Source organism: Triturus cristatus, chromosome 4_2 (assembly GCF_964204655.1).
Source record: "Triturus cristatus chromosome 4_2, aTriCri1.1, whole genome shotgun sequence".
Lineage (NCBI taxonomy): Eukaryota > Metazoa > Chordata > Amphibia > Caudata > Salamandridae > Triturus > Triturus cristatus.
Window position 1 is genome coordinate 561,533,805 of NC_140586.1, and position 27,938 is coordinate 561,561,742.

Here is a 27,938-nt window from a genome sequence, read left to right on the forward strand (position 1 = left end):
CAGGAAAATGCAGCTGCTGAAGAAGGAGAAAGTGTCCGGTGGAATCCGAAGGTGAATTCTAGATGAGAGGTACCTGCAAGCAGAGGGGACAGAGTCTGTCACTCAGGAGAGACCAGGAGACTTGGAAGATAAATGCTCTCCGATGTCGGGTGTTGCAGGAGAGTTGACGAGGAACTTAACTCTGCAGCTGTGAGGACCAGGCAACGCTGAGGAAGACCAGGAGCCAGGCACGAGCTGTCCCACAAAGGATGTCGAGTGCTGAGGGATCCGGCGGGAGCTTCAACAAGCCTTGGCAAATGAAAACAACGTAGGAGCTGAAGAAGGAGCAACGTTGGGACCAGCAAGGTCCTGGGGACTCACCACAAGCAGGGGAGTGAGGGTAGGCCCCAAGCAATCAGGGGAGCCCAAGAGAAGCAAAGGTGACCCTCAAATGGACCCACAGACCGGAGGCATTGGATCTGCGAGAGGACCTTAAGCAGCTCACCAAAAGATGCAGGCCACTATGCACATGATGCAGTGTGGCTGAAGATTCTGGTCACAGGAGATGCTCGAGGTTGGGCCTACTTGGAGCCCGAAGATCTTCTTGGAAGGAAGTCAGCAAGCCTCTGCAGCTGCAAGTTGACGTGGTGCACAGGGGTTCGGTTATTGCAGGCCCCACGAGGGATACTGGCCTCAAACTTGGTGAGAGGGCATGGCAGGCCTCGGGAGCTGTGGAAACTACCACCTGTGTTGCAGAACCTTTCGGAGTCTAGAGGAGCCCAAGATCAGCAGATCGGTCAACTTAGTTGCAGTACCTGTGAATGCAGGGGAGTGACTCCTTCACTCCAAGGGAGATTCCTTCAAGTGTCTGTGATGTTTCACAGGCCTTGGAGGTTACCTGTATGATGCGCAGGCACAGACGATGCAGCAGAGTGGAAGGGAGACGTAGTCAGGCCCAAGCAAAGTCCAGAGTGCCCAGACGGTAGAAGAAGAAGCGGTGTCTGATCTGAATCTCATCCCACGACGAATCTCGGGACCTACACCCTTATATACCCTAGGAAAAGGGTTGGGATTATTCAGGGGACCCTCCCAGGGGAGGGTCTGGACAAGGGGGAGGTTACTCCCATGTCCTTTGTCCAGTTTCGCGCCAGAGCGGGAGCCAACAGCTACCAGGACTGGTTTGAAGTGGACTATGCACAGGGACACCAAATGTGCCCCTTATGCAGACTTAGTGGCGCTGGCAAGCGCACCCACCCGGTCCCTATACACTAAATCCTGTCTGGGAGGTGGTCACACCTCCCTGTGACAGGATGCCTATTCTGCCTTCCCCTGCTTGAGCTTGGCTCAACAGCAGGAGGGCAGAAATGTGTCTCTGGTCGGCAGCAATCATTTTGTGCTGTCAGGGTCTAGAAGGTTGGCACCGGGAACACAGAGCGTAACGGAGGGCTCTTCTGTTTGATACCAAACATGATAGGATTTGTTGCAGCCAGTTTCGAGATGGTCATTGCGAAATTACGCAGTGCCCCTCTATATGGAATATGGCTGCTTCACTGACAACCCGAGAGAATGGACTCGGTAGGCTGTAGGGGTGTCCTACTTACGCAGAGTCACCCTCTCACTTAGAACCAAGCACCCTGCCTTCAGGATTGCAAAGGCCTGCTAAAGGGGGTGACTTATAGGTTTTAAGTGCAGTGACCCTAGATATAGGAAACCTATATCTTTAGCAAGTGGTGCTAGCACCAGCTTACACAGGCTGCAATGGCAGGCCTGTAGTTCCATTTTGAATGGTCTCCCATGGGTGGCATAATGCATGCTTCAGCCCATGGGGGACCTATGCCCTGGGGACCTTAGTACCATATACTAGAGACTTATAAGGTACCCCAGTATCCAGTCTGGGATGTACCCAAGTACTTGTCATAACAATTTAAGGGAGAAAGCAGATAGACTGGATCCCAGTCAGACTAGTCAGTAACCGCTTAGCACCATGCAAAAAGTGGGGGTAACCATGCGGAAGGATCCTACCTTCCTACATTGTGCCTTTCTCATATGTGTGAAGCCTCACTCTCTTGTGTGGTGTTATACCCACAGAATTCTTGAATTGTATGCTTAGCCCTCTGAAAGTTTACATTTTTATACCAGTTTGAAGGTTGAATGTGTACTATACCACAGTTTTAGTTTTTGCACCTGCATAATTCCTTTTTTTCATGATTTACGACAGCCTTGTGTATGAAACATTAATTTGCATCCTGCGCTTGTGTGCTTTCGTTTCATGCTTATGGGGTGCTCTTCGAACCCCATGTCGCCCTATTCTATGACTCAGACTGCTTTCCTTTGTTAATATAAATCAAAACAAGGGGGCCCTACGAGTTCAGTCCATCTGGGCGGCACCGGTACGTGAGTGATTTTTATTATAAAACTCACCCTTCAGGAAATCTTGAAGGCCTGCTTCATTATGGAGTTTTCATGACGGAGTCCAATACGTCCACTGTGGGCTTCAACCTAATATCTTTCAGGACGCACTTACAGATATTTCAAGCCATCCTATCAGTAGATGGTTAAAAGTCTGCCTGAGGCATATCTGCAACAAACTTTATTATCAGAATATTGCCTTGGCAGTGTTAAAAACAAATGCCCAATTACCGAAGTATCCTTCCTCACGGTCTGCCTGTTTCAGCCTTCCTAGAAGGTACTGGGGCTTTCGTCATGACCAGTGTTTCAAGGATCCCCATGGATTGTCTAATCCTTTCTAGTTCAAACATACGGGGACTTACCCCTGTCACAAATCATACTTTCATTCATACCGTGCATAGACTAACTCATCAGTGGATATTGATGTATTTAGCTCTTCACTCCTTTTCTATTGACTAGGGAGAGTCAACATCCTTATAGTCACACTTTCTTCAAAGAAACGTCGGGCTCAATCACCTAAGCATCCTGACTGACTTTGCTGGGCGGTTATTTTGTTACTAAACATTTCTAGACTCAAATTTGACTCAAGCAACAATTTAACACCCCATTAAAAATGCAGAGATGGGATAAATTTTCTAAGGCACTTATTTGGGTATGTTTCGGTCAGACAAGTGAAGATGGGCTAAATGTATTTATTTCTCAATTGATTCAATCAGTGGACTTGTATAGTGTGACTAATCACCTGAAAGGGTATCCAGGCGCTTGAGGGTCATGATGGTTCAGGTAACTCAATCGACAAGCCATGTCTTACGTGCTTTCAGGAATTCCCTTATAGAGGTGGAGGTCCATAGCTGCAAAGGAAGGTCATTCCAAGTTTTCGCTGTGAGGTAGAAGAAGGAGCGTCCTCCTATGTTGCCTCGTTGGATGCAGTGGGTGTGGGTGTGGCGGAGCGTAGTTGTCTGGTAGATTGGTGGAAGTTCAGGCGGTGGTTGATGTAGGCTAGACCTTGGCTGTGCAGTGCTTTGTAGGCATGGATCATCAGCCTGAATTGGCATATCTTCTGTATAGGGAGCCAGTGGAGTTTTCTGAGTTTAAGGGGGGTGGGCGATGTGGGTCTGTCTAGGGAGGTAGAGGATGAGTCTAGCGGTGGAGTCCAGCGTTGTACGTTGACATAATCTAATAGGCTGGTGATCAGGGCCTGAGTAACGCTACGCTTGGTGTTCGGGGGGAGTTATTTGAAGACTTTTTGTAACATACAAAGTGTCAAAAAGCAGGTAGACAAGACTTTATTGATCTGGGACTTCATGGTCAGTTTGCTGTCCAGGATTATGCCAAGGTTTCTGGCGTTGCCACTCGGTTTGGGTGATGGTCCGAGTTCCGAAAGCCACCAGGAGTTGTTCCCTTGGGTGGTGGTGTTGCCAAAGATCAGCACATCCGTTTTGCCCGTGTTGAGCTTCAGACAGTTGTCCTTCATTCAGTTGGCGATGCTCTTCAAGCACCTGTGGAAGTTGATTCTTGTGTTGGCGGGATCTTCTGAGAATGAGAGGATAAGCTGAGTGTTGACTGCGTAGGATATGAGGTTTAGTCTGTGGGATTGGATGTTGTAGGCATTAAAGAGAGTGGGACTGAGGGAGTATCCTTGAGTGACCCTGTTGATGATGTCTTTGGGTTCGGAAGTGAATGGAAGGAGGCGATCCATTTGAGGGTGCTACCTTGGATACTTATGTGTTGCAGACGTCTGATCAGGGTGTGATGAGATAAGGTTTCAAAGGCTGCTGAGAGGTCAAGGAGGATCAGCGATGCTGTTTCTCCGCAGTCTATGAGGGCTCTGATGTCATTGGTGGCCGCAATAAAGGCAGTCTCGGATTGGGAGGTGTCTAGGAGAAGGTTCTGCTCCAGATATTTAGTGAGTTTTCGGTTGATGGCTTTTTCAAGGACTTTGGCAGGGAAGAGGAGAAGGGCAAATGGGGCGGTAGTTATTGAGTTTGCTTGGGTCGGCAGATGGTTTCTTGAGGGGTGGGTTGGCTTCTGCTGGTTTCCAGTATTTGGGAAAGGTGGCCATGATGTGGGTGGTGAGCTCACTGCTGATCCTGTGGCTTAAGAGGTTGAAAATGTGGTGCGTGCAGGGGTCCATGGGGGCTCCTGTGTGAACGGAGTTCATGATGGTGATGGAGTCCTGGGTGATGAGCTGGTCCAATGCGGTCATTCAGTGGTCTGTGTTGGTTTTGGTGAGTTTGTGAATGTGAAGGAAGTCTGAGGGCTTGGGCTGGGGTTCAAAGTTCCTATAAATGGCGGTGAACTTGTGGAAAAAGTGGGCAAGTCTGCCACATAGTTCTCGGGACGGGTGCTGCTTCTCTGACGATGTTGAAGAGCTCTTTGCTTTGGTTGGAGCTGGGCTCACTGAAGTCCGCTAAGGTTTTCCTCTTTGTCTCTCTCAGTAGCTGCTAGTATAGATGAGGTAGGTCTTGAAGGTGGTTCTGTCTGAGGTGTCAGTGCTTGTGCGCCATTTTTTTCCTCCACATTTCTTAATTACCATTTTATAGTATGCAAATGTGCGGCGTCTTCTTTCCAGTTGCTTGCAGTTGCGTTTGCTGTCCTCAGTTCCTTGGTGTACCATCTTGCCTAATTGGTGGATCTTCTGTGTCTGTTGGTCTTAATGGGAGCGATGATGTCGGCGTAGTTGGTGATCCAGGAGTTGAAGTTTTTGATAGCTCAGTCCAGGTTTGATGCAGTGTGTTGGAACGGGATGTGTTCATGGCGTTGGCCTATTGGCTTCTGATACTTTGATCCAACTGCAGTGGGGGCGCTGGGTGTATGAGGGAGTGGTTGGTCCAGGTGAATTCGGTGACATGGCTGTATGTGACCCTGTTGCTGGAGGTGAAGATGGGTTTAGTGTATGTCCTGCGATGTGAGGGGGGGGGGGGGGTCGGTGATGACTTGTGTGAATCCAGTGTTATTTATGCTGTTTGGTGTTGGTGTCGGTTTGGTCGTCAAAGTGGAAATTCAGATCTCCGAGAAAGATGTAGTCTTTGGAGTCAATGGCGATAGGGGTGATGAGGTCAGGGATGATAGTGCATAAGCTGGGGCGTGGTCCAGGTGGTCTGTAGGCGAGGGTGCCTCTGATGATGTTTTTTCTGTTTGTTTGGAGTTTGAAGTTGAGGTGTTCCATGGTCTGGATGGTGTCTTCTGTCTCATGGTGGTGTGGATGTTTTCTTTGTGGATGATGGCGATCCCTCCGCCGGGTTTGTTGGTGCGGTCTCTGTGTGCAAACTTGTATCTGTCTGGTGTTGCTGTGGTGATGTTGGAGTAGCCACCTGGGTGAGACAGGTTTTGGTGAGGAGGATGATGCAGGGGTGAGGGTGGTGGTGATGTCCCAGATCTTGGTTGTGTGTTTGCAAAGAGACCGTGTGTTGAGGAGGAGGTAGGCAAGTTGATGTGAAGTAGGAACACTGTGTTGGTAGGTTTGCATAGTGGTGGATGGCGTGTTGTTGGGCAATCTGATGGTGCAAGAGAAGGAGCATTAGATGCAGGAGAACAGACCTGCCCTGGATCGGGGGAGTTGTGACAGCAACGGTTGTTGTGGTGTCTGCGTCCCGGGCTAGGAGTTCGGCAGAAGTGTAGCTGCAGGGTGTAGGAGACCCAGGGTTCCTGACACTGGGTGTGGTTAAGGCATGTATGGGTGCAGATGGGGTTGCCTTTGGTTCACCTTCGGCGGGCCAGTGGCGCGGCCGCAATGCGGCCTCCTTTAAGTAGGTCCTGGGAGGAGGAAGGGACAGCAGCGGCTCCTCCGCTAAGGTGGAGGAGCGTCGCCCCACTGCTCTCTGAGCAGTTCAAAAAAGAACAATAAAATGATATCACAATTGTCTGGTCAGAGCAGGAGGAGGAGGGGTGAGCACTCTAAGTGTACATGACGATTTGGCCGGCTGTCTCATGCGGCCAAAGAGTCATGCACACTTAGCATGTTCTCCACCAGACTGTATTGCGCTGCCTGGGTGGAGAATACCCACAGGCTTCCAGTCCCTGTCTGTGCGCCGAACCATTGTGCTCAGACCAATCGCTACGCTGCTGTCATGCTGGTGACAGCACCGTAGTGATTGGCTAGGGGAGTCTGGGAGACTGTGTGCTTTGTGGACAGAGGACAGACTATGGAGGAGAGATGGTGGCAGTACCCAGGTAAGTGTTTTATTTTTTCCATTCCAGCCTCCCCCTCTCCACCACCCCAGATTGTTAGCAGCCGCCATTGGGAAGGACGTGCCTTGGTGGTGGGTGCAGTTAGTGCAAGGTGGGAAACGGGCAGCTGCAAAACAAGCGAGAGAAAAAGAAGGGAAAAGTTAGTCACAGATGATACGGAAGATAAAGGGGCAAAAAGGCTTGGCTGAAAAGGAGGGAAATGAGGCACCGGAGGATGAGAAAGGCACGCAAAGTCAAAGAAATAAGAATGGGCACAGACAGTGAGGAAGGCAGAAAAGGTAGAGGAAAAAATGGCACAAAGTGCAGAGTCTGGGTGAAGGAACAACAAGGCACAAGGCGGGCGAGAGTCTGGCTGTTCAGGGGCCGACAGCAAGATTAAGAGATGGGCCCAGTACCTGCTCAATGGGGTTGCGCTGCATGATTTACTTCAAGACCATCCTTTTCCAATTTCATCTAGATCTTCTAGTGCATTATAATTGCATTTGTATCTGCCAATTGCTTCTTCCACATTTTACTTTAGCTGGTACACTGCGAGGTAAAATGGCCTCATAAATGCATCATCTCCCTGTCCATTTGAGATTTATTATCAGACTCCTGGTGTACAGTGGATTTAATTGTATCAATAAATGTCCTGAGAAATTACTGTATGCATGTTAGGCAGAATGGATTAGATTTGTCAGACAGAAAACAGTATAAAAGTGTTGTATAGAACGGATTTGTGTGTGCCAAAGTATGTATATTCCTTGTGATCCTTGTTTGTGGTATTCCAAACATGTAGCAAAATTAGAGAATTCGGAAAAGACTAAGGCTTTGATTATGTGGTGGCCGGTTTTATGTGTAGGGATACCGTGTCTCTGGAAATAATGTCTCTAGCCGGTAGCTCTGCACATAAGTCGGGTAATTATGACGATTTGTCCACAGAATGGAGAATAACATGCAGACTGGGTCCAAATCTGCATTTGGTGCCTCCATTCTGGGAACAAATCTGGGCCTGTGTGGAGTGGAAGGTCATCAGGCGGCAGCAGAGGTTATCTCACATGCCGTAGGAAGGTGGGTAGGCAGGGGCTGCAGGCTGAGTACTGGATGCATTGTAGCCAGAGCTTCATGTAATTTTACCGGATGGATTTTTGAGTGGTACAATTGGGTCTGGTGTTCCCACACCTGGGCAATGTGGGTGTAGGAGCAGTGAGGTAGTTAGATTTCATCAAAATAGTATTTGCCAGTGCCACTCTTGCCCCTCCCTGAAATAGTGCTCTTCCTAATTTACAATCTGGTCCTAATTTTGCTTTTTATGCTCATCCCACTGTAGTGATCCTATGTATACTCTCTCTTTTTTTGTTGGTCAAGCACAGCGGGACTATTTGGTCTTCCTAGATCCCATGACAGTCAACCCCACATTTTCTTTTCTGAATGGGTCACTGGTCAGACACCCACAGTCTTGGTTGGCTGTCTTGGCACCACTAGACCTTTGTCCTCCCCTTCAGAGCTACACTCTCATGTCGCCCTCCCCCCCGAACTCGGTAGCCATGTTAACTTTGGGGGATTCAGAGTCGGCTTGGCAATCCAGGAATGGCCTTTGACCTTCAGAACCACAGATGCCATGTCTGCTGGATTTCTTCGGGTTTGATGAGGCAGCAAGACTTCCCCTAGCTACCAAAAATAATTTCTGAAGTCAGCAAGCAAGCTAAACAAGGAAGGGCTGCAGACTGTACGCCTGGTAGCAGGAGTTCATCGAAGCCTCATTCTGTTGGCTCTCCTGCAGTTGATTTCAAATGTCAGAGCACTCAACAAGTATATGAGAAAGGAATGATCTTTTTGGTGCAGGTTCTTGCAGCGTGTTGCAAGATTTGATGTCTTTGTCATATTCCAATTTTTCGAGGTCACGGAAAGTGCCCAGCATTTTGTGGAGAAAGGCAGATATTTTGAGTTCAATGTACTTTAATTTTACCTATGTTAAGCACAACACGTATTCACAAAGACACTTGCTGTAGCTCATCTGCATTTGAAAGCAGGGGTGCTATTTTCATACCTGACAAAAAGATTCTGGATCAAACCAGGGTTCGAGCCTCGGTCGCGTCCACATCCTGTGATTCTGGGCAAATCACTTAATCTCCCCGTGCCTTAATATGTAATGTAAATACGGTGCTCATGTACAGCGCTCCAATATCTTCGGGTCGAGTTTGCGTTATATAAAAGATGCAAAAAAAAAAAAGGGACTTTGAGACCACTGATTAAATTAATTGCTTCTTCAAGGTTGAATTGCTTTTCTGATTGCATGACCATCCAGCCTCAAATTCAATTTATTTAACTCTGACTTCTGAGTTTGTTCTATCCTTAATTGGAACTTTCATGGAAATAATGTAGAAGCACAAATGGTTCTGGATTAAATAAAAAAGGTTAGCATCTTAAATGTTATCAAGAGGGAAAGTAAAAGAAACAGGAAGCAGAGTGAACAAGCATTGGCATAGCCAATAGGTCTCGCCTTTGGGACCTTATAAGTATTTAGTTATGCAGCACAATATCCTTGGTGCAACAACATCAACTGTTGCATGGCTAAACACTTATAAGGTCCCAAAGGCGAGACCTATTGGCTATGCCAATGCTTATTTTTTGTAGGCACGTGAAGATCAAGTGATTTGCCCAGGATCACAGGACGTTGAGCCGACGCCGAGACTCGAACCTGGTTTCCTAGCTCCCAAGTCGGCAGCTCTGGCCCTTAGAGCAACATCCTCTCTTGAACGTCTTAAATGAGATTACATCCTGAAAAGGACATTCAAATTTGAGAGTTTTGGCTGTGCTTCCCTTTCTTCTTAGCAGGGTGTGAAACATTGAAAAGGGGTACACAAAATACAGCGAAAAACCCTGCTTATATATTTTCACGTTCACTTCTGAACGACAAAAAAGTAAGATTATTCTCCCAGCTACAAAGTCAATAATCTTTTCTAGTAGAATGCGTGGACCCCAAAGCACACACCTATAACTAAAAGGTTCACGGTCTAGTGTTTGAAATAACCATTGCGCATGTGCTGTTATGAAGTTTTGTTGCGTTCCAAATGGTAATTTAGGCTGACGTCATCATGCAGAGTAGATCGCATTATACCGTTGTTCTGCTTGGGTTTTCGGATCAGATAGAACCCGCTCATCAGAGCCTCACTAACCCAGCCAGAACGTTACCCCCTCCCTAGAACCTATTTACAATCCTGCAACCACATATATCTATCACCTAAGGACAGGGGATTCCTACTATGCATACCAAGACCTCACAATCGGCGGCCTCGCGATCCCATACGGATCCAGACCTTTCTGCCCATACGACAGTATCACAAGTGGCGGCCTCGCGGTCCCATACGAACCCAGACCTCTCTACCCAGACGGCAGTCTCAGCACAATCGGCGGCCTCGCGATCCCATACGGATCCAGACCTCTCTGCCCATACGACAGTATCACAAGTGGCGGCCTCGCGGTCCCATACGAACCCAGACCTCTCTACCCAGACGGCAGTCTCAGCACAATCGGCGGCCTCGGGATCCCATACGGATCCAGACCTCTCTGCCCATACGACAGTATCACAAGTGGCGGCCTCGCGGTCCCATACGAACCCAGACCTCTCTACCCAGACGGCAGTCTCAGCACAATCGGCGGCCTCGCGATCCCATACGGATCCAGACCTCTCTGCCCATACGACAGTATCACAAGTGGCGGCCTCGCGGTCCCATACGAACCCAGACCTCTCTGCCCATACGACAGTATCAGCACAATCGGCGGCCTCGCGATCCCCTACGAATCCAGACCTCTCTACCTAGACGGCAGTCTCATACGACAGTTCATCCTATGATCACCATAACATACAAAAAGGGAATCAGTCTCACTATTCATCAGATCACACAAGGATTGCCAGTTCGGGCATAGCCTGTTCTCAGGTTTGAGGGGCTCCTATTTCCCTTATTCAGTTACCACTTACCTGATCAGGGTTAACATCTGTTCATGTAGCCGCAGCTGACTAGAAGAATAGACTACCCTTTTATACAAGAACACGCAGCACATGTTGGTTCACTACAAACTGGATACTTTATTACTCATTGCATACACAATCACATAACATTACGATATAACACATAACCTGCAAAGAAAAGTGAAAGATTAAGTTGTACACTCTAATAAGAAAGGGTCGACATCACCTTAGTAGTATGTAGCCTGCACTCAGTGGTCATCTAGGCTCCCTTCTCGTCTGTGTCTCGGCTCGCCTGGAATCACCCTTCTCCGAGTCACTGGGACCTCTTCCTTATCGGCTACTCTCTCCTCTCTGGCTATTCTGTTAGGAAAGCATCTGTCTCTCAGTTCTTCTCCGCCTTCAAGATGGCGTCTGTCTTCCCTGGAATAAGTAGTAGCTTTACTGCTAACGGCTAGATGCCGCCTACGGACTGAACATGTAACTGCCTCAGACTTTCACTAATATAGAGGTGCGTTTCCTCATGGAAAATTCCGGCCTGTAACCTGCCGCCCACCAAATTCTTGTACCTCCCCGTACCAAGGACACGTTCCCAGCCGGCCGGCCTGATGTAGTGTCTTCGGCATGAAGAAAAATACAATCCTTCGATAAGGCCCGGCCTGAACCGGTTCTCTCCAAGCGAATAACACCTCATAACTAAAACATCACATTTGACCTAGAAGCATCCCAAGCTGCCGGAGCAGAAAGAAAGATGGAGTCTCTCCCGTTTGAGGCCTACCAGGCCTGAATTCAGCACAGCTCCATGAAATACCCTCACTACAGGACAGGTTATCCCGAATACTAACAAATCTATCCCCTAGGCTATGTGTACAAGCCCTGATCTATGGGGAAGAGCACAGAATCATGTCGAAGTGCCTAGTAAATAGGCTCCATTCACTACTCTAACCCTTAGGCTTGAATGGTAAGAGACTGAAGTCACATTCAATCACTTGTTAACACAAGAAGGCCGGGAAAATCGAGCAGAACAACCGTGCTCCGTTCTTCAGGCGAAATTTAATAACAGAGTTGTGGTGGGGTTTGGAAAACAACGCTAACTGGAGACATAACTCATCGTAATCATGGTATGTACGCTATCTCTGTGATGTTGCGTTTTAAAGTACAGCGTTGTTTTAAAATATGCTGAGGTCATGCTCATTTCCACGTGGTGCACGTCAGTATGCCATACCTACTCTCGTTTCTCTGCAGTCATGCGTTTCTGAAGCTGTGCTGGTTGCTGCCTCCTAAGCCTCCGGAAAAGCTCCAAGTTGTATTTTTTGCTCCTATTACAACTCTGTAGTGGTCTCTCGCTTTATACCTTAAGATTTGGATGTAGTCTGCCACAACTTCCTTACAACTTTGAGAGAGGATGTGGCACTACGGCCAGATTTGCATACTTAGGAAGTTGGGAGACCTAGGTTCCAGTCTCAGCGTCGGCTCAACATTCTATGCTTCCGTAAAATCACTTAATCTCAGCGTGCCAGAAAGAAGAATAAGCCCGCGAGTGGTGTGTGCGCGCACGCCACAGCGAGCGATCTGTTTTCAATTATCGTGCCCGTGTCTGGGCACGATAATTCAAAACAGATGTCGCCCGTGCGGGTAACCGCAAGCAATAGGCCGTGGGCGGAGCAAAGGCGGGACAAGCACCCGCCTTTGCCCAATTGCGTGCTGTCTTTCTTAGAAACGCAAAAGAAACAATTGATGGATGGAATGCTGGACAATGCAAACATTCACCCCCAGTCACAAAGATCTGGGTTTAATCCATCATTCTTTTGCTCACCACACCACGCCAGTTTGGACCCAGCCATATGGAAAGCATACAGTCAAGGAACAGTCCAGCCCGGACTGCCAAGCCAGGACCTCACTGGACCGGAAACAAGCATCCTGGGACCGGTTTCAGGGCCTCACCCTTCTTCAGCCAGGCTAGCTTGAATCCAGTGGTGTAGTGAGCACGGGACCCACGTCTGGGCTTTCCCTTCCCACTTAGGGTGACAAACGCAAAAGAAACAATTGATGGACGGAATGCTGGACAATGCAAACATTCACCCCCAGTCACAAAGTTCTGGGTTTAATCCATCATTCTTTTGCTCACCACACCACCCCAGTTTGGACCCAGCCATATGCAAATCAGTCTTGACGCTGTTCCTGGTGGGAAAAGTCCAGCCCGAACTGCCAAGCCAGGACCTCACTGAAACAAGCATCCTGGGACCGGTTTCAGGGCATCACCCTTCTTCAGCCAGGCTAGCTTGAATCCAGTGGTGTAGTGAGCACGGGACCCACGTCTGGGCATTCCCTTCCCACTTAGGGTGACAAACGCAAAAGAAACAATTGGATTTCTTAGAAAGACGCACGCAAAGCCCAATAGCCTGTAACTCAAAACAAACGTGTGGTGAGCTTTTGAAAGCCCCTTACTAAAAGTCTCGCCAGAGCAGCGCATGCGCGCTGCTACAGGCTCGACCTAAAAAGGATAACCGGCTTACTGTTGCCTTCATCTGAGGGCGGGTGGATTGTTTTTTTTTTTCTTCTGTTTAAATCACACATTTAATCCAGAGAGATGCAACTGAACCTGTGATGCTTCAAAAACCGGTTCTTTTTCTCATCGAGAGCGCTCCTTTCGTTACTTTTGGTATTGCTTAATAGCTTCTGCCCTGGACCTGAGCCATGCTTGTTTCCTCTGAAAATATCAGCGCACAGGCCACATTTAAGTGTTATGATATTCTGATAGGCATTCTTCACCTTTTGAATATTCTGTAGGTGTCAAACTGGATCTGTAATATTTTGAGCAGTATCCCTGCACGCCATTATGTGTGCTGTCTGGCCCTGCACTGATGCCGATCTGCTCCGCACTTAAGCAGCGGGGCCAACATAGGCACCGTTCTCACGCGATTACATCAGTTCCTTTCTTTCAGCACCACCAGACATTGATCCGATGCTGCCTCTCGTTTCTTTCTAGACCAATTTTACCTCCAAATTTACACTGTGCATGAGATACCAGTTCCTAGAGGACGGGGTTCAAACATTGTAGGGACTTTTGCAAATAAATGTCCGACAGACCCTCATCAGGTTTGCCTGTGGTAGTCTCAACTCTAAGGCGTGCTTTGACTGATCGATAAACCTGAAGACCATACGAGACCACAGAGTGAAACTATACATCGAGACTGGTCCAAGAGGATGTCTTGTTCTCGGTCCTAAAGTTGAAGGAGTCTTCCCAAGATGGATTGTCATTGTGCTCCAAATCATCTGGATAATCGAAAAAACATTTTAAAAATCCAAGCGAGACCCGACCCCTGCCTGCCACTCTCATACACCTGAAAAGGCATGAGGGCCTCTCAATCTCTTGCTCCTGAAGTCAGTTCACATCGAAGTCCATTCGGAACTTGTTCCGGCACAACACAAACTTTCAGGGCTGTTTGTGCAGAAAGGCAGATCCAAGAGTTCCATGAGGCCATACATAGACGCTTCCGATCCCTTCTGACTCCCACTGTCATGCCTGCAAGCTCCAAGGAGCCAAGAGGCCCTCAATCTAGAATAACCCCAGCAGGTTTGCCCGCGGTGCCAGTTGGACCCTCTGAACCCATCAATGGTCCTCTTACTTTGTCCTTACCAATTCCAGCCCCACAATACACGCAGTTTCCCAGAGCATCGAATACGATTCTGACTCTCTTGATACCGGAGGACGGGTGCGCATTGTGCTCTCTGACCTCAAGTTGGTGGCGCCCTGACCTCACCCAAGATACTGCTCGATTTCTGTTGAATCACAACCTCCCTCATCTGACCCATTTAAAAGCCTACCTCTACAAGGCAAGTCTCATACGCTGCATTCTTTATTTGGGACAGGCTACAATATTGACTACAATGCAAGTGATGAAATTGGCCAACCCTAACATGAAGAAAACTGGTATGATGACCTCCAGGATGCCAGTAGTTTTGACACCTCTCTTGATTCCTACCTCATCTCTCATTCTCACTTCCAGGTCCTATTACTGAGTAAAGTGCCTCCTTTGGTATAATCGTGCTGAGGGCTACTGAAGCTCTCGATCTCCATCTCCCCCACCTTAGAGGTCAAAATTAATGTCCTTACAGAAGTCATCCAGTTGAGGCAGACCAGTACTGAGCCCCTGCTGCCTTTCCACGAGGCACTCACCAGCATCCTCTTAGGGGCATGTCAAACCTTGTTCTACCACCCTTTGCCCCCAGTACACCTTCAAATTGCAAGGTGCCACCAACCTGCCCAGGCAATCCCGCCTTTTTTTTCTTGGCACCCCTCTCCTGGGAGCTTGGTGGTGTAGGCTTCCACCAGTCAGGCAAATCCCAACACTTTCCCTACTAATCTCCTGGATATGGAGTCCAAAAGAGTGGCGACCTTCTGCGAAGGTGTTTTCTTCCACTAGTTTGTCCCTCTGGTCGGTTAATGCCGGCTGTCTGCTGGGCTATTGTTCCATACTCTCCGGGACTCGGTTGGTTCTGATCCTCCCAGGTGTACCTGAAGACCTTTGCTCTGTACTGACCCAGGCCCTACAGGATGACTATGATGCTGCCAAGATTACAATCCGATGTGGTCTGGATACCACGGATTCCATTGAGTGAGCACTTGGCACTAGTGTCGCTATTTGTCGCCATGCCTGGTTGCGGTCGACAGGCTTTTCAGGCAATATCCTATTGTCCCTTATAGAGATTCCCTTTGACAGGACTGACCTCTGTGGGGACAAAGCAGAGCCTGCTCATAAGGGTTTCATAGAGAGCAGGGCCATAGTGCACTCCTTGGGCCTGTCTGCTCTGCCACACCAATCGCATCTGTATTTTTGTTCTTTTCATGGCTTTAGCAGAGGTACCCCATACAGACAGCAAGATGCCCACCCCTTTCGTAGCTGAGTCTCTGGCATCCACAAAACACCAGTCAGTCCACTGACTCACCCCCTCCCCTTCAGCCCCGTCTGCCAGACCTCTTTAGAGTGTCCTTCGTGGAGCACAGCCACCCTGTTGGCGGCAGGATTCAATGATCTCTATGGGGCTGGCGAGTCATAACATCAGACAGGTGGGTCCTCCAAATTTTCTACAGGGAGTACGCCTTACCCTTAATGGTCACTCTGCTGCACACTCCCCATCTCTGGACTTACTGATGGAGGATCACCTGTCCATCTCGCGGCAGGAAGTACAAGCTCTTTTGGACAAAGGGCTACTGAAAATGTGCCTGCTCCGGAAGTGGGTTGTGACCGTTACTCCCGCTACCTTTGGGTGCCAAAGAAGGTTGGAAGCCTTTGTCCTATTTTAGACCTACTCCCCTCAACCCCTTCCTCCAAAAGGACAAATACAAAATTCTCACCCTAGCCCAAGTATTGCCTGCTCTCGACCCTGGAGACTAGATTGCGGCGTTGGATCTGTAGGGTACCAATTTCTATATACGTTTCCTGCAGGCCCATTGGCGAGACCGGTGGTTCGTGGTGGGATAGGTGCATTTTCAGATCACAGTGCTCCCCTTTGGTGCCCCTCGAGTGTTCTCTAAAGTGATGGTGGTGGTAGCAGCACATCTTCCCGCACCTCGACAAGTGGTTGTTGCAGGCTGGCTCGCCCCAGGTTCAGGTAGTCGTCTGCTGCCTCCAGACTACACAAACCTTCTATCTTTGTGGTTCCCCATCAACATGTTGAAGTCACACCTGACTCATTCTAAGACTCCCCTCTTCATTGGAGCCACTCTGTACACAGTTTGGTTTTGTGCTTTCCCCCCGGCAACGAGAATCCAGAACATTCAGGCAATGATCCCAATCTTTTAGCCTCTATCCCGGATTACTGTGAGGTAGATTCTGAGGCTACTGGGACTGATGGTCAAGCAGGGCAGGTGGCAAGGGCAGACTCTGCAGTGTCATCTGAAGTTCATTGTGTCCAACATTAATGGGACCTCCTACCACATCCAGATCTTGGAGGAGACTGCGAAAGATCTGCAGTGGTTGTTACTTGACTGCACTTGGGCCTTCAGCAGAGCCATCTTCACACCCAGAGTTGACAGTGGTCACCGATGCATCTCTTCTGTGGTGGTGTGGCCTTCTGAGAGAAGAGGAAGTCAGAGGGCTCTCGTCCCCCACAGAAGCCTCGCTCCATATCAACCCCCTGGAGCCGAGGGCCATTCTCTTGGTGTTGAAAGCCTTCCTTTCATCCATCAAAGGGAGGCTGGTGCAGGTGCTTATGGTCAACAACACTGTGATGTGGTATTGCAGGGACCCTGTGCCAGGAGGCGCTACGCACAGTGGTGGCTGGTGACATTTTGAAATAGTGGGGCGTAAAATTTGCGGTACAGTGCGCCGCGGCAAGCAAGCGTAGCGAGCAAGGCCGAACAATCTATGGGGGTCTTGGGGAGGATTAAAAATATTATGCATAAATATATAATCTGTACATTTACTCATGTGAAAACACTCTGCAGAAGTGCCCTTTGCAAATGCAAACTGTACTGTTTTTTGAGGAGAAACCCCACATCTCCACTAATTATTGGGTACTCCCTTCCAGGCCATTCTCTTTCTGGTTGGGGACTTGCCAATACATTTCATAAGAGTGAAAAAACATCTCTGCGCACCACAGAGAAACATACACACTGATTGCCAATGCTCTTGGCTTTAGTAACATTTCTATCTTGCAGATAGAAATGTTTCTGAAGCTAAGAGCATTGGCACGCAGGCTCACGATGGTGTGTGCCACAGGGACATCTTAATGATTTTGGGGGCCCTGTGCCAAACCTATTTTGGGGTCCCTGTTCAGAACAGCATTGAATTTATGTTCCAGTTTCTGCTCGTTCAGGCCCTCTTTAGCCAGTGCACAGGCACAAGTCCAAAATCTAAATGTGTAAATATTCAAGTATACATAGGTGTGTTTCGAATATTATAACATGGTAGCAGCTCACTAATCAAATAATCTCTGTGACACCCTTCTGTTTTTTCCTTTGTTAGTTCCTGTTCAGATCTATAAGAAACATTTTTATGGCTGTTGCAGGAAACATAAACACATTTCCCTGCCAAATGTCTGCAATAAACTCTAGTCTCACACATAACCCATATTAAAAATGTATGTATGGAAAATTGTATTTCAAATATTTATTGGAGGTCATCAGGGCAAGTTTCTTTGCACAACCGAGCTGGCTTTGTCTGGGCTGAAAGGTTAGTGGCCTCTGGCATGCCAGCATGGCCTTCCCCGCCTAGCTTCAAGAAACATAACATTTCTGGTAGAAAGAAATGTTTCTGAAGTTAGGCCCTGCTGGCACGCACCTCCGAGAAGCGGACACGCTGCTGCAATGCTTCCCGGAGGTGTGTGCCAGCAGAGCCTAGCTTCAGAAACATTTCTATCTACAAGAAATGTTATGTTTCTGAAGTTAGGCCCTGCTGGCATGCACCTCCGAGCAGCGTACAAGCTGCTGCAATGCTTACCGGAGGTGCTTGCCAGCAGGGCCTAGCAGGCCCGGCCATAGCTTCAGAAACATTACATTTCTTGTAGATAGAAATGTTTCTGAAGCTAGGCTCTGCTGGCAGACATTGCAGCAGCGTGTCCGCTTCTTGGAGTTACGTGCCAGAAGGGCCTAAATTCAAGCAATATTTCTGTCTGCGCCAGGACGGGTCTGCACTGCCCGCTGTACCAGTTTTTTCAAGGGTGCAGCGGGCACCGGGCACCGGGAAATTAAAGTAATTTGCCCAGATCAAAGGATGTTGAACTGACGTGGCCGAGACTCGAACCTGGTTCCCCTCAGATGAACCAGGTTCAAGTCTTGGCCTCCTCGGCTCACAAGTTGCAACAACACCCGTCCGTCCCACTCTGAAGTCGGGAGCTCTGCTGGCCATTGCGGCGATTATCAGGCGGCATCCTCTGTTACCGGGACGCCTTCACACTCGCAGTTAATGATTATTTTCACTATCACTAGTAGTAGTGATAATGAAAATAATCATGAACTGAGACCGTCACCGTGAGTGAGTGACTAACCGGGCTTTGAGATTCAAATCACAGTCCCTGGATCTCATTTGAATATCACAGCCTACCTGTATGGGGGAGGGGGGGGGGGGGGGACACACACTGTCAATTAACTACCTTGTAAATGTAAATGTATGGTTTTTTATATAGCGCTGATCACCACTACGGGTATCTCAGCGCTGTATTCATACCGCTGAAGGAACCCTTCCTGGTTTTCCATGTGAGGTGTCCACTCCTGGGCACCCCCATGGTGAAGGCCAGGCATCCCAGCGCTGTTGGGGCCGTTGTGGAGATTAAGCAAGCTATTGCCCAGAGTTGCAGTGTGGGACCCATGATTAGAATCTACACTGAGGCGAGAATATCCGGTCCGCGGAATTTATAGCCCGAGACCCTGCCGCGACGGGAATCGAACCCTGGTCCCGGACCAGTGCTCTGCATCGAGGTCTGCCGCGCTAACCATTGAGCCACACTTCTCCACTACCTCAGTCGTCACTTAGTAATCCTGAATCTGTGCCACTCTGCGCTCAGGCTCTCAGGACATCCAACTAGGGGTGGCGAGTCTGTCCGACATTTGCAACTTCATTTAAGTTGCGCGAGGCAGGACTCAGCGGCCTGCCTTGCATGAAGTTCAGGCTTAAGGGGCCAGCAGAGGTCAAGGAGCTCTCGGCCTTGACTGACTCTCTCTCCACTCCCATGTGTGTGTGTGTGTAATCATGGCGCTGAGCTAGGGCAGACCAATCACTGTACGGCTTCACAATAAAGCCGTGCAGTGATTGGTGAATATCGCTCCCCAGCTTGCCCAGTCCCAGGCAGCTCCGTGTTCAGGACTCTGCCTAGAGACGGGAAAGCAGCCAATCCAAGCGCTGCTTGAGCAGCATCTGGATTGGCCCGGGCAGCACCTTGACGCTCATCAGGAGACTGGGGGGATGCGACTTCGATCCCCTCATCTCCTTAATTATACAGGCGGCACTGCTAAGGATTGCGCATGTCGGGCTGGCCAGGGAGAGGTCCCTGGCCAGCCCAACATACGCATTAAGACTTTGGTGTTTGCACTGACTGTCACTGCTGTGCTGCGTCATAACCCCACCCCCTAAGCCTGCCTAGTGGCCACGTAATATCGGCCCGCGGCTGAGACAGCTGACTGCCGCGGGCTGATTCCAATCAATCAAAAATAACAAGGGGGGCGACGCCCAAACGCCCACACGGAGGATCCGCCACTGGCTACGTACTCTGGAAATGACTAGATTATTAGAAAATTTTCCTGGTGGTGAAGCACCTGGCAGGATTTTTGATTGCCAGGGCAGACGAGCTCAGCCATCGATGCCTTGTGGATCATGAGTGTCAGTTACACTCGGAGGTGGCCCAATCTCTCTTCCTTAAAGGGAGAGATCTTTGGCTCAATCTATTCGCTGCCACCAAGAAAGTTCAATTTCAGCAGTTCTGCATGTTGGAGTTTCAAGGACCCCTCTCACGAGTTACGCATTCTCCTTAAAGTGAAACTTGGTACTCCTGTACTCCTTTCCACTCCTGACTTGTTTTAAAGAAGATCAGAAATCACTGGGCCCAAGTCATACAAGTGGCCAGCATTGGACAGAGAGAGCATGGTACCCAGAACTCATGGGCTTGAGCATTTGTCATCCTATCAGGCTGCCGCACCGGAAGGACCTGCTGTTGCAGCAGCAGGACAAGGGTCTGTACCTGGGCCTTCGCAATCTCCACCTTCATGCATGGAGATTGAGCGGCAACACCTCAGCACCTACGATCTTCCTCTGGAGGAGGTTGATGTCAGCTTGTCAGCCAGGCATCCCTTGATGAAAACTGTATATGCCTGTTGGGACAATTCTGTGGTTTGGTGCAACATGCACCAGATTGACCCCCTCCAGGCCAAGTTATCTGTCGTTCTGTTTGTTTTCTCCAACCCAGCAAGGCTTTGCTCTGGTCACAGTTAAGGAGTACCTTTCAACCTTTTTACCGTTGCGATACAGTTATCTTTATTTAAGTCTGCGGTTGTGTTGTATTTTTTTAAAGCGCTTTAATTTCCTCACTCTCCTTTCGAAATGCCTCAGTGGGAGCTTAACTTGATCCGTACATATTTGATGTACACTTCATTTGATGCTGCTTCACAGCTGTCCTTTGCAGCTCCTCATCCTCAAGAAGGTGTCCCTCATCACCATTACTTCGCAGCGTGTGAGTGAGCTTCAGCCATCTTGTTCTCAGACAAACTGGTTCTGGAGGCGTCGGCATCCTTCTTGCTAAAAATTGTGACACCGATCCACATTGGTCCAAGCATCATACTGCCAGCGTTCTATGCTCCGCCTCACCTCTCTAAGCAGGACTCTATCGTTTGGACTCTAAAAGAGTACTGAGCTTTTACATCGATTATACCAGAGAATATAGGATGGACAGTCCGATATTGGTGGGGTTTGCCGCAGTGAAAAAAAGCAAGACTGCAGAAACGGTCCGTCTCCTGCTGCATTATGCTCTGCATCAACATCTGCTAAGCATTGGCCAAGAAGCCTTCAGAAGGTCTGGGAGCCCATTCCACCAGGGCCCAAGCTGTAACTACTGCAGTGGCATATGGAGTTCCTGTCCTGGACATCTCCCACGCAGCTGAATAGGAGTTACTTCAGATGTTCACAACGTACTACTGTCTAGACAGCCAGGTTCTCTGAGAGAGAGCATTTTGGCTCACTCAGTCCTAGAGGGCCAATTCACAGACTGGTAGCACTTCAAAAGGTGAGGAATCTGTGGTTTGAAGTCTCTATCAGAAAAACAAGTTTCTTATCAGTAACGCTATTTCTGATGTAGATGCTATATAACCGCAGAGTTCTCACCGACCCTCCCACCTTCCCTGTTCTGTGAATTGGGCTCTACCCATTAGATAGATTCCAAATCTAGGAATCTTCATGCTGATCAAAGCCAATTTACTGTTGGGAGCTCTGCATCTGGAGGTCTTGACAGCTTCGAAAGCAATTAATGTGAGCGTTGGGGTTGGAGCCCATGTCGGCCTTGCACGTTATTTTCGGAGTTGAACTGCATCAAGCTTGGAGCTGCACGGCGTCACCTACGATGTGCAGAGGTACTGCTCAAAAGATTCCGGATCCAATCTGACGCCTGGGAAAAATTCAAAAGGTGAGGAATCTGCAGGTAGATAGTCTATCTGAAAGAGCGTTACTGAAGGTAAGTAACTTGTTTAACAGGGAAAAATAGTTGCTTTTTAAAAGTTGATGTACTTAAAAATATATTTCTAAAGTGTATGTTTCATTATGTGACAATAAGTACAGTTTATTCGATCCTGAAGAATTTTTATGATCGAAAGACGTGTCATGGAGTACATCATCACCCAGAGTTGTTTTCACTGACACGTGTGACCGAATGAATGAACTGTTGTCTCTTTTCTTCTATTGAGTCATTTGGTTGATGATCAGGCATGATTTACCCGTCCTTGTCATAGTGTATTTCGATTTGTATTTGGCACATCATTGATTGACATGTAAACAATAATTTCTTACCTTTGTTTCTAAAAGTGGCCAGTTTGGAGTCCGATCTGCGCCGCTGTGAGACAGAGAAGCAGAAACTTCTCCAGAAGCGGGAGGAGCTGGAATCTCAAGTCCAGGCCATTCAGGAAGAATTGAGTTCAACCATCAGACGCCTCAAGGAGCTGCAGGATGTGTTGCAGCGTGCCCAGCTATGTCTGGAAGAAAAGAAGGTCGCCATCGGCGACCTCACTTCGGATCTCAGGTGAGTGAGATCATGCACTGCATGCGAAGATTGAAGAGCGCAGGGAAGATGTTCATGTATGTGCGGATCAGTGCGACTCCACCTCTGCAGGCGTCCTGTGGCACCCCTTTTCACACTTTATAAATATCCTTTCAAAGAAAGAAATTCTTAGTTACAAGATGTCAAAACTTAATGAATAAAAATGACTGTGTAAAGAGCCTATGTTTTAGTGCTTTTCTAATCTTGCAAGAATCAAAACAGTGTAATTTCATAGAGCTACTGAAACAAAAATAGTTTTTTAAATGAGATGAGAGGCATCTGTGCATTAAGATATTGTTTATCTGCAGAATCCCTCATGACACTGCTTGCAAGTCGAATGGCTGCTCTTTTGCCGGGACTAAGGGGAAACTGTGATAGTAGAAATCCGCAAGAAAACATGCCATTGTGTCACATACGCACACGGTGAAGTGACTCAATGGGTGAATGAATGAATGAATGAATGCATGCATGCACTCGTAGAGATCTGTGGGTATGCCCTATTGATGCTCAAATAAACCCAAGCATTCTTTGTCAACCAATTGCGTACCATTAAATTGGGTAGTATTTAGGCTTATGTTTGGACTATAATGTTAATATTTTCATGAGTTTATTATATATGGCAGCTTATAAGGTAACATTATGTCTAGCATCGAATGCACTCTCCTTTTTTCATTGAACACAAAATAAACATGGGTAAATATCAGCAGGATGAATACAAAATAAATATGAATAAAAAAAAATACCATAAAACCGGGGGCTTACTTATGATGATGCGAAGTGGAACCCCTCTAATTGAACTTTTCTTGTGCCTATTTCTTAAAGATAGTTATATTTGTCTATTTTGAGAATATGATGTCCTCAGTATTGCTTCTGAGACCAAGTAATATATCAAAATAAGGTGCAAGGTCATCTAAATGACTTAATCTAGTGTACTAATGTAATAGCTATAAACAAGGTTTATTTCTGCTTCACTCAGCCAGCCAAGGTGGCCACATCCTTTGAATAGTGTACTGACACCCCACCAATGTCTGTAGTATTTTTATAGGGTAGTCAAAATGCATCCAGAGCCTTTAAGTCATAAGGGTATTGAGTATCTGTTTCAGACTTTATTTCAGTCATTCGACCATAAAAGCGGAACGTACAATATAACTCTTACATAGAATATTGATATATTAGTCGGGCAAACATTGCATAGCAAAGATTTTGGGAATAAAGTGCATTCAGCTGGTACATAAAAAGTTATAAATTGATAAGAACTTTGAAAAGCATCAAACCTCTAGGTGCAATATGAAGTTTAGCTCATTCATAAACATTATATTGTTAAAAACGTTAAAACGTATCCTAAATATCAAACGATATAGACCTAGAACCAAAGATATGACGCATAAGCCAAGCGGTCCTGTGCCTGGAACGCCCAAGGCAGTAACAACAATCTCCAAGAAGACAAAATGGTCAAAAAGGGGCCCTTGTGTTGCCAACAGACAACTAACATAGGACCAACGCAGATCTTGCAGTGGCAATGATAGGGTGCCAAACAGTTGAAACTTCAGGATATTACAGAGTAGGTAACGTGAGTTACTCCATATCCCCCTCAACCTCAATCTGTTTGCAACAGCTTCCTCCTAATGCCCCACATAAGACCCAAAAACGTTGCCACTGCACAAGCTACCACTGGTCTGGCGTGTGATCTGAGTATTGGCAACGCCTCAGCATGGTTATGCATTCCCGTCTGCCTGCATATTGGTGCAAGCCAACTAACTCTTGGGCGTGAATAAGCTGGGGAGGCAAATAGGACTTGTGCTGAAGATTCAACACTAGCGGTGCAAAGAAGAAAAGACTGAGATGGCGTTAGGGTGGCAGTCCAAGAACTAGTGATGGCATTAAAGGGAAGCATGCCAAATCTGAACTGCATTATAGTTTCCTATCGCTAGGCTTCTGAATTATTTCTAAATATGGTTGAAGGGAAGCAATAGATTTATGATCTGTGAATTCCGAAGTTAACCGACCCTTTTTAGAATTGGCGACTGCTGTCTGGGCTACCCAACCCCAGTATTGCATTTTAATATGGGTTTTAGTAAGAAGTGAGGCTGGGTCCCTATTTTCCCAGTGACCCTTCAACCCTATGCGGATAATAGACGCTTTACATTCTTGAGCCACCCAATCGTATTCTTCTTATCTTGAGAAATGACTTCATCAAGGGCCTTGGCATAAGAGACTAGCTCAGAGATGGACCTAATCCTCCTCCAGATTAGCAGTGGGCGCAGCTTGGCCTTATCAGCGATTGATGCCCAAATCTAACCTTAAGGTATGGAGGGGGGTGCTCTGTGGTAACTGGACCAAACTCCTCAGAATCGTATTCTTGGCTCTAGTTATATCGAGCAACCTTTCGAACCCCCACAACTGTGCCCCATATAGGGCTCAACTCACTGCTTTGGACTCTTATATCTGCAGTGGCACTGCCACTGGTTTGCTATAGAAGGTGCTAAGTTCCTTGCTCAGGGGCACAGCTATTTGAATGAGCTTCAGGGTATTGAATATAAAGAAAAACTGTTCCACTAGTGAGTAGGTAACCCTTTGTCAGATTGGGTATACATTTATGTTGTGACAACATCGAATAAGCCTTGTAAGCACGCATTTGTAATTTTTTTAACATTTGCTGTGAATGACTGTGCCGTAATTTTAGTTTGGTGTTCACATACTTAATTTCACACTCATTACAGTGTGAAAGCAGCAGGAAAATGTGACTTGCTTTCCTGCTACTCCCAAGCACATCTTCCCTTTTGAATCTTCGTTTGTGTCATTGAGAGTAACAGACAGAGAAAGAAAATGTACAGTTACTTTACTCCAGTACAACGAGCTCTTCACTAGTAGGATGTAGCCTGTGTGAGTCAAAGAAAAATTGGGATGCTTCAGAATGGAGTAATATACGTGTTATTGAATAGATTACTGGTTACGTTTGATGATTAGTTTTGGGAATACATGCATGCAGTGCTTCAGGTTTTTTGTCACTTAAAAACACAGAAAGGCGGCACCAAGCTAGGCTACTCCACATTTTTTTTCTCCAGTGGTGTAGGCATTGCCATGCTTGCTTTCAAAGTGTTCTTATTCAAGGAGAATGAATGAAAAATAAATATATTGCTTCTATACATGCAGTTGTCAGAGGCTCCAATGACATAGGCTTTGAAGGACTGCTGCAGCTCAACCCCTCACATCTATACTAGTGGAAGTCTGATGTTCTAAACCACTCCCACGTCTGTAAGCAGTGTAGGAGATTCTGGATGTGATCTCTGTTGCTTGGCTTCTGGCTGGGTCAGCCGACAGTTAGGAAAGCACTAACCTGCTTGTAGTATCCTGCATTTATATTGTAAGGTATTTACCACCCTTGCTCAGTCCAGTGCCTGTGCTCTGACTCATTAGAATGTTGGAGTCTGATGATGCCTCGGAATGTTGGGACACTGAGAGTTGAAGTGACAGGCATGGGCTGAGCAGCAGACAGGCTGCTCCTGGTGGGGCTTGTTGTAAGATCTTATCTACTTGATGTTAACTACAATAAAGACTTCATGTGTTACATACCTTCCTGCGTGGACCTTCATCACTACATATTTTGGCGACGAGGAGGTGACGAACCTACAGCTACAAGCAGATCTTAGGTACCTGACTAACAAGAGGACCTGGAGATGGCACAGCCTTAAAGAAACTACGGTGGCTACTACCACAATGTACAAAAGCGGAGGTATCCACAGGAAAGGAACATTTCCAACAAGAAACAAGCATGTTCTACAATCAACATGAAGAACCAATACAAGTTAGAAACTACCATCAAAAAGAAAAGAAAAGAAGACAACAAGAAACAAGTAAGCATGAAGCACTACACCTTTTAGCCCCACCAGTGTCCTCACCACCGGACAGCTCTAGCCCTGGCGTTTTGTGCTCCAATGAATTACCACCTATTGACGCTGTATTTTTCAAACTGTGTCTTTCCATCAGACAGCACCAAAATAAGTGTGCCGTGCTCATTGTAATTTTTTTAAGATCTTTAGATTTACCAATGCTGTCTGTATTACGCTTTGAAAGAATTTCAGACAGCTGTGTAACGCACCTTTACTTCAAAACGGTGGAAAGAATATTTTGTTGTGAAAAGACTGCCTGCATTTTACACTAAGCTCATCTAGAGAGTTTTCTGTGACTGACTGGGAACTTTGCGGCTGTCACTTTGTTACGCAGGCTACATTGTGTGATCCTGAGCACATTATGCCTTAACTCCTGAGAAATTGTTCAAGAGGCTGCTATGTTTTTTTTGTGGCCATTTTGTGTTCTGAGGTGGGGACTATTCCCTTTATGCTTTGCCTTCAGCAGTGTGCTTAAACTGCTTTGATGCAAATCTTCACTGAACGGCATGTTTACTTCTACTACACTTGCATCGCGAGGACTAAGGTGGCGATGTACTTTGAGGACAACATGATGTTTCTTTTACATTGACAGTGGTGAGTGTTGCAAATAACTTTTTCTCCTCAGAAGCCTGTTACCTCACCGTTTTGACCGTTGGTCTCCTGCTGCTCTCCTCATCCAGCGGAGCGTGCGGATTTTCATGGCGCACGAGTGCCCTCTGTGACGTCATGGAAGGTCTGGCTGAGAGACATCGCTTAACGCCCTACCGTGACAAGAGCCACCCGGCAGCGCGCCCTTTACGTGCCTCCATTTTGCAATGTTGCGGTGGTAAACTGCACGCTAGCTCCTGTGCTACACATCTTCGTTTCCTCTGTGACACTGTTTGGCGCTCAAGCGCCGGGATTCACCCGGCTCAGTGTCGGGATGCGTGGCGCCATCTCTGTAAAGGTGTGAAATGCTACAAAGGAACATATCCAACGCTTCTCTGTGCTGGCCGATGAGTGTCATTTGGAATATCCTCCATCTCAAGCTGTGCGATATGTTTACAAAAATGAGCTTCATCAGCACTTTGATGATAATCACGGAAGACACGTTTTGGATCGATGTTCCAGTACTTTTACTATCTGTTAGCATAGCTTTATGCTTTGTGCTCTTCTGATATTGGTATCTTTCATGTAATGTCGCGCTAACACTTCAGTAGGAACTGAGTTGTCTTCAGCTTTACCTTTGCAGTTCTTCTGGCTTCAACAGGACAGGAGCGGGTGTATAGCAGGGACATTCTGCCTCTCCCTCCATGTCTTTGCAGGAATGGAGCACTGCTGTCTGCGGAACAGTGAACTGTCATCTTTATTCCCATTACGTATTCACCATCTCGTTTTGCTTATATTTTACGATTCTCTTCCACAGTTATTGTCATATGCTTTTCTCATGGGTTTGTTTTATGGGTATATTTTGCTCATTTATGTGGATGCTTAGGTTTGTGGTATGGTCACTTACCAGTCCCATTGATTCGCAGTACATTCCGTGATATTTTCTGGGAGGTGGCTTAACGTTTTGTCTCTCCCATTTACACACAGGGTGTTTCTTTTTGGTTGTCAATACCGCTCATCATTTTACATTTATGGACTCTGGGTTAACCTATTGGGGTTCATTGTTCGCTTTACATGTGTATGTTTTACACCTAGTTTCTTCCCTACACAGGGATAGCAATGGGTACTAGCCCCATTTGCTCTCATATACACTTGCCTACATAGGCCACTCACGGTTTCCACCCTTACACAGG

General features: G+C 47.3%; 1 protein-coding gene across 3 annotated transcripts in view; it reads left to right on the top strand.

The window, feature by feature from the left end:
* The window catches only part of CCDC18 (coiled-coil domain containing 18), a 1,105,805-nt gene that overhangs the window by 706,936 nt on the left and 370,931 nt on the right, over positions 1-27,938 (top strand). For all 3 annotated transcript variants that reach the window (XM_085602201.1, XM_085602202.1, XM_085602203.1), the window contains one exon: positions 22,036-22,249. In XM_085602201.1, coding sequence (XP_085458327.1) covers positions 22,036-22,249 — 214 coding nt within the window. The remainder of the gene's footprint in view (positions 1-22,035; positions 22,250-27,938) is intronic.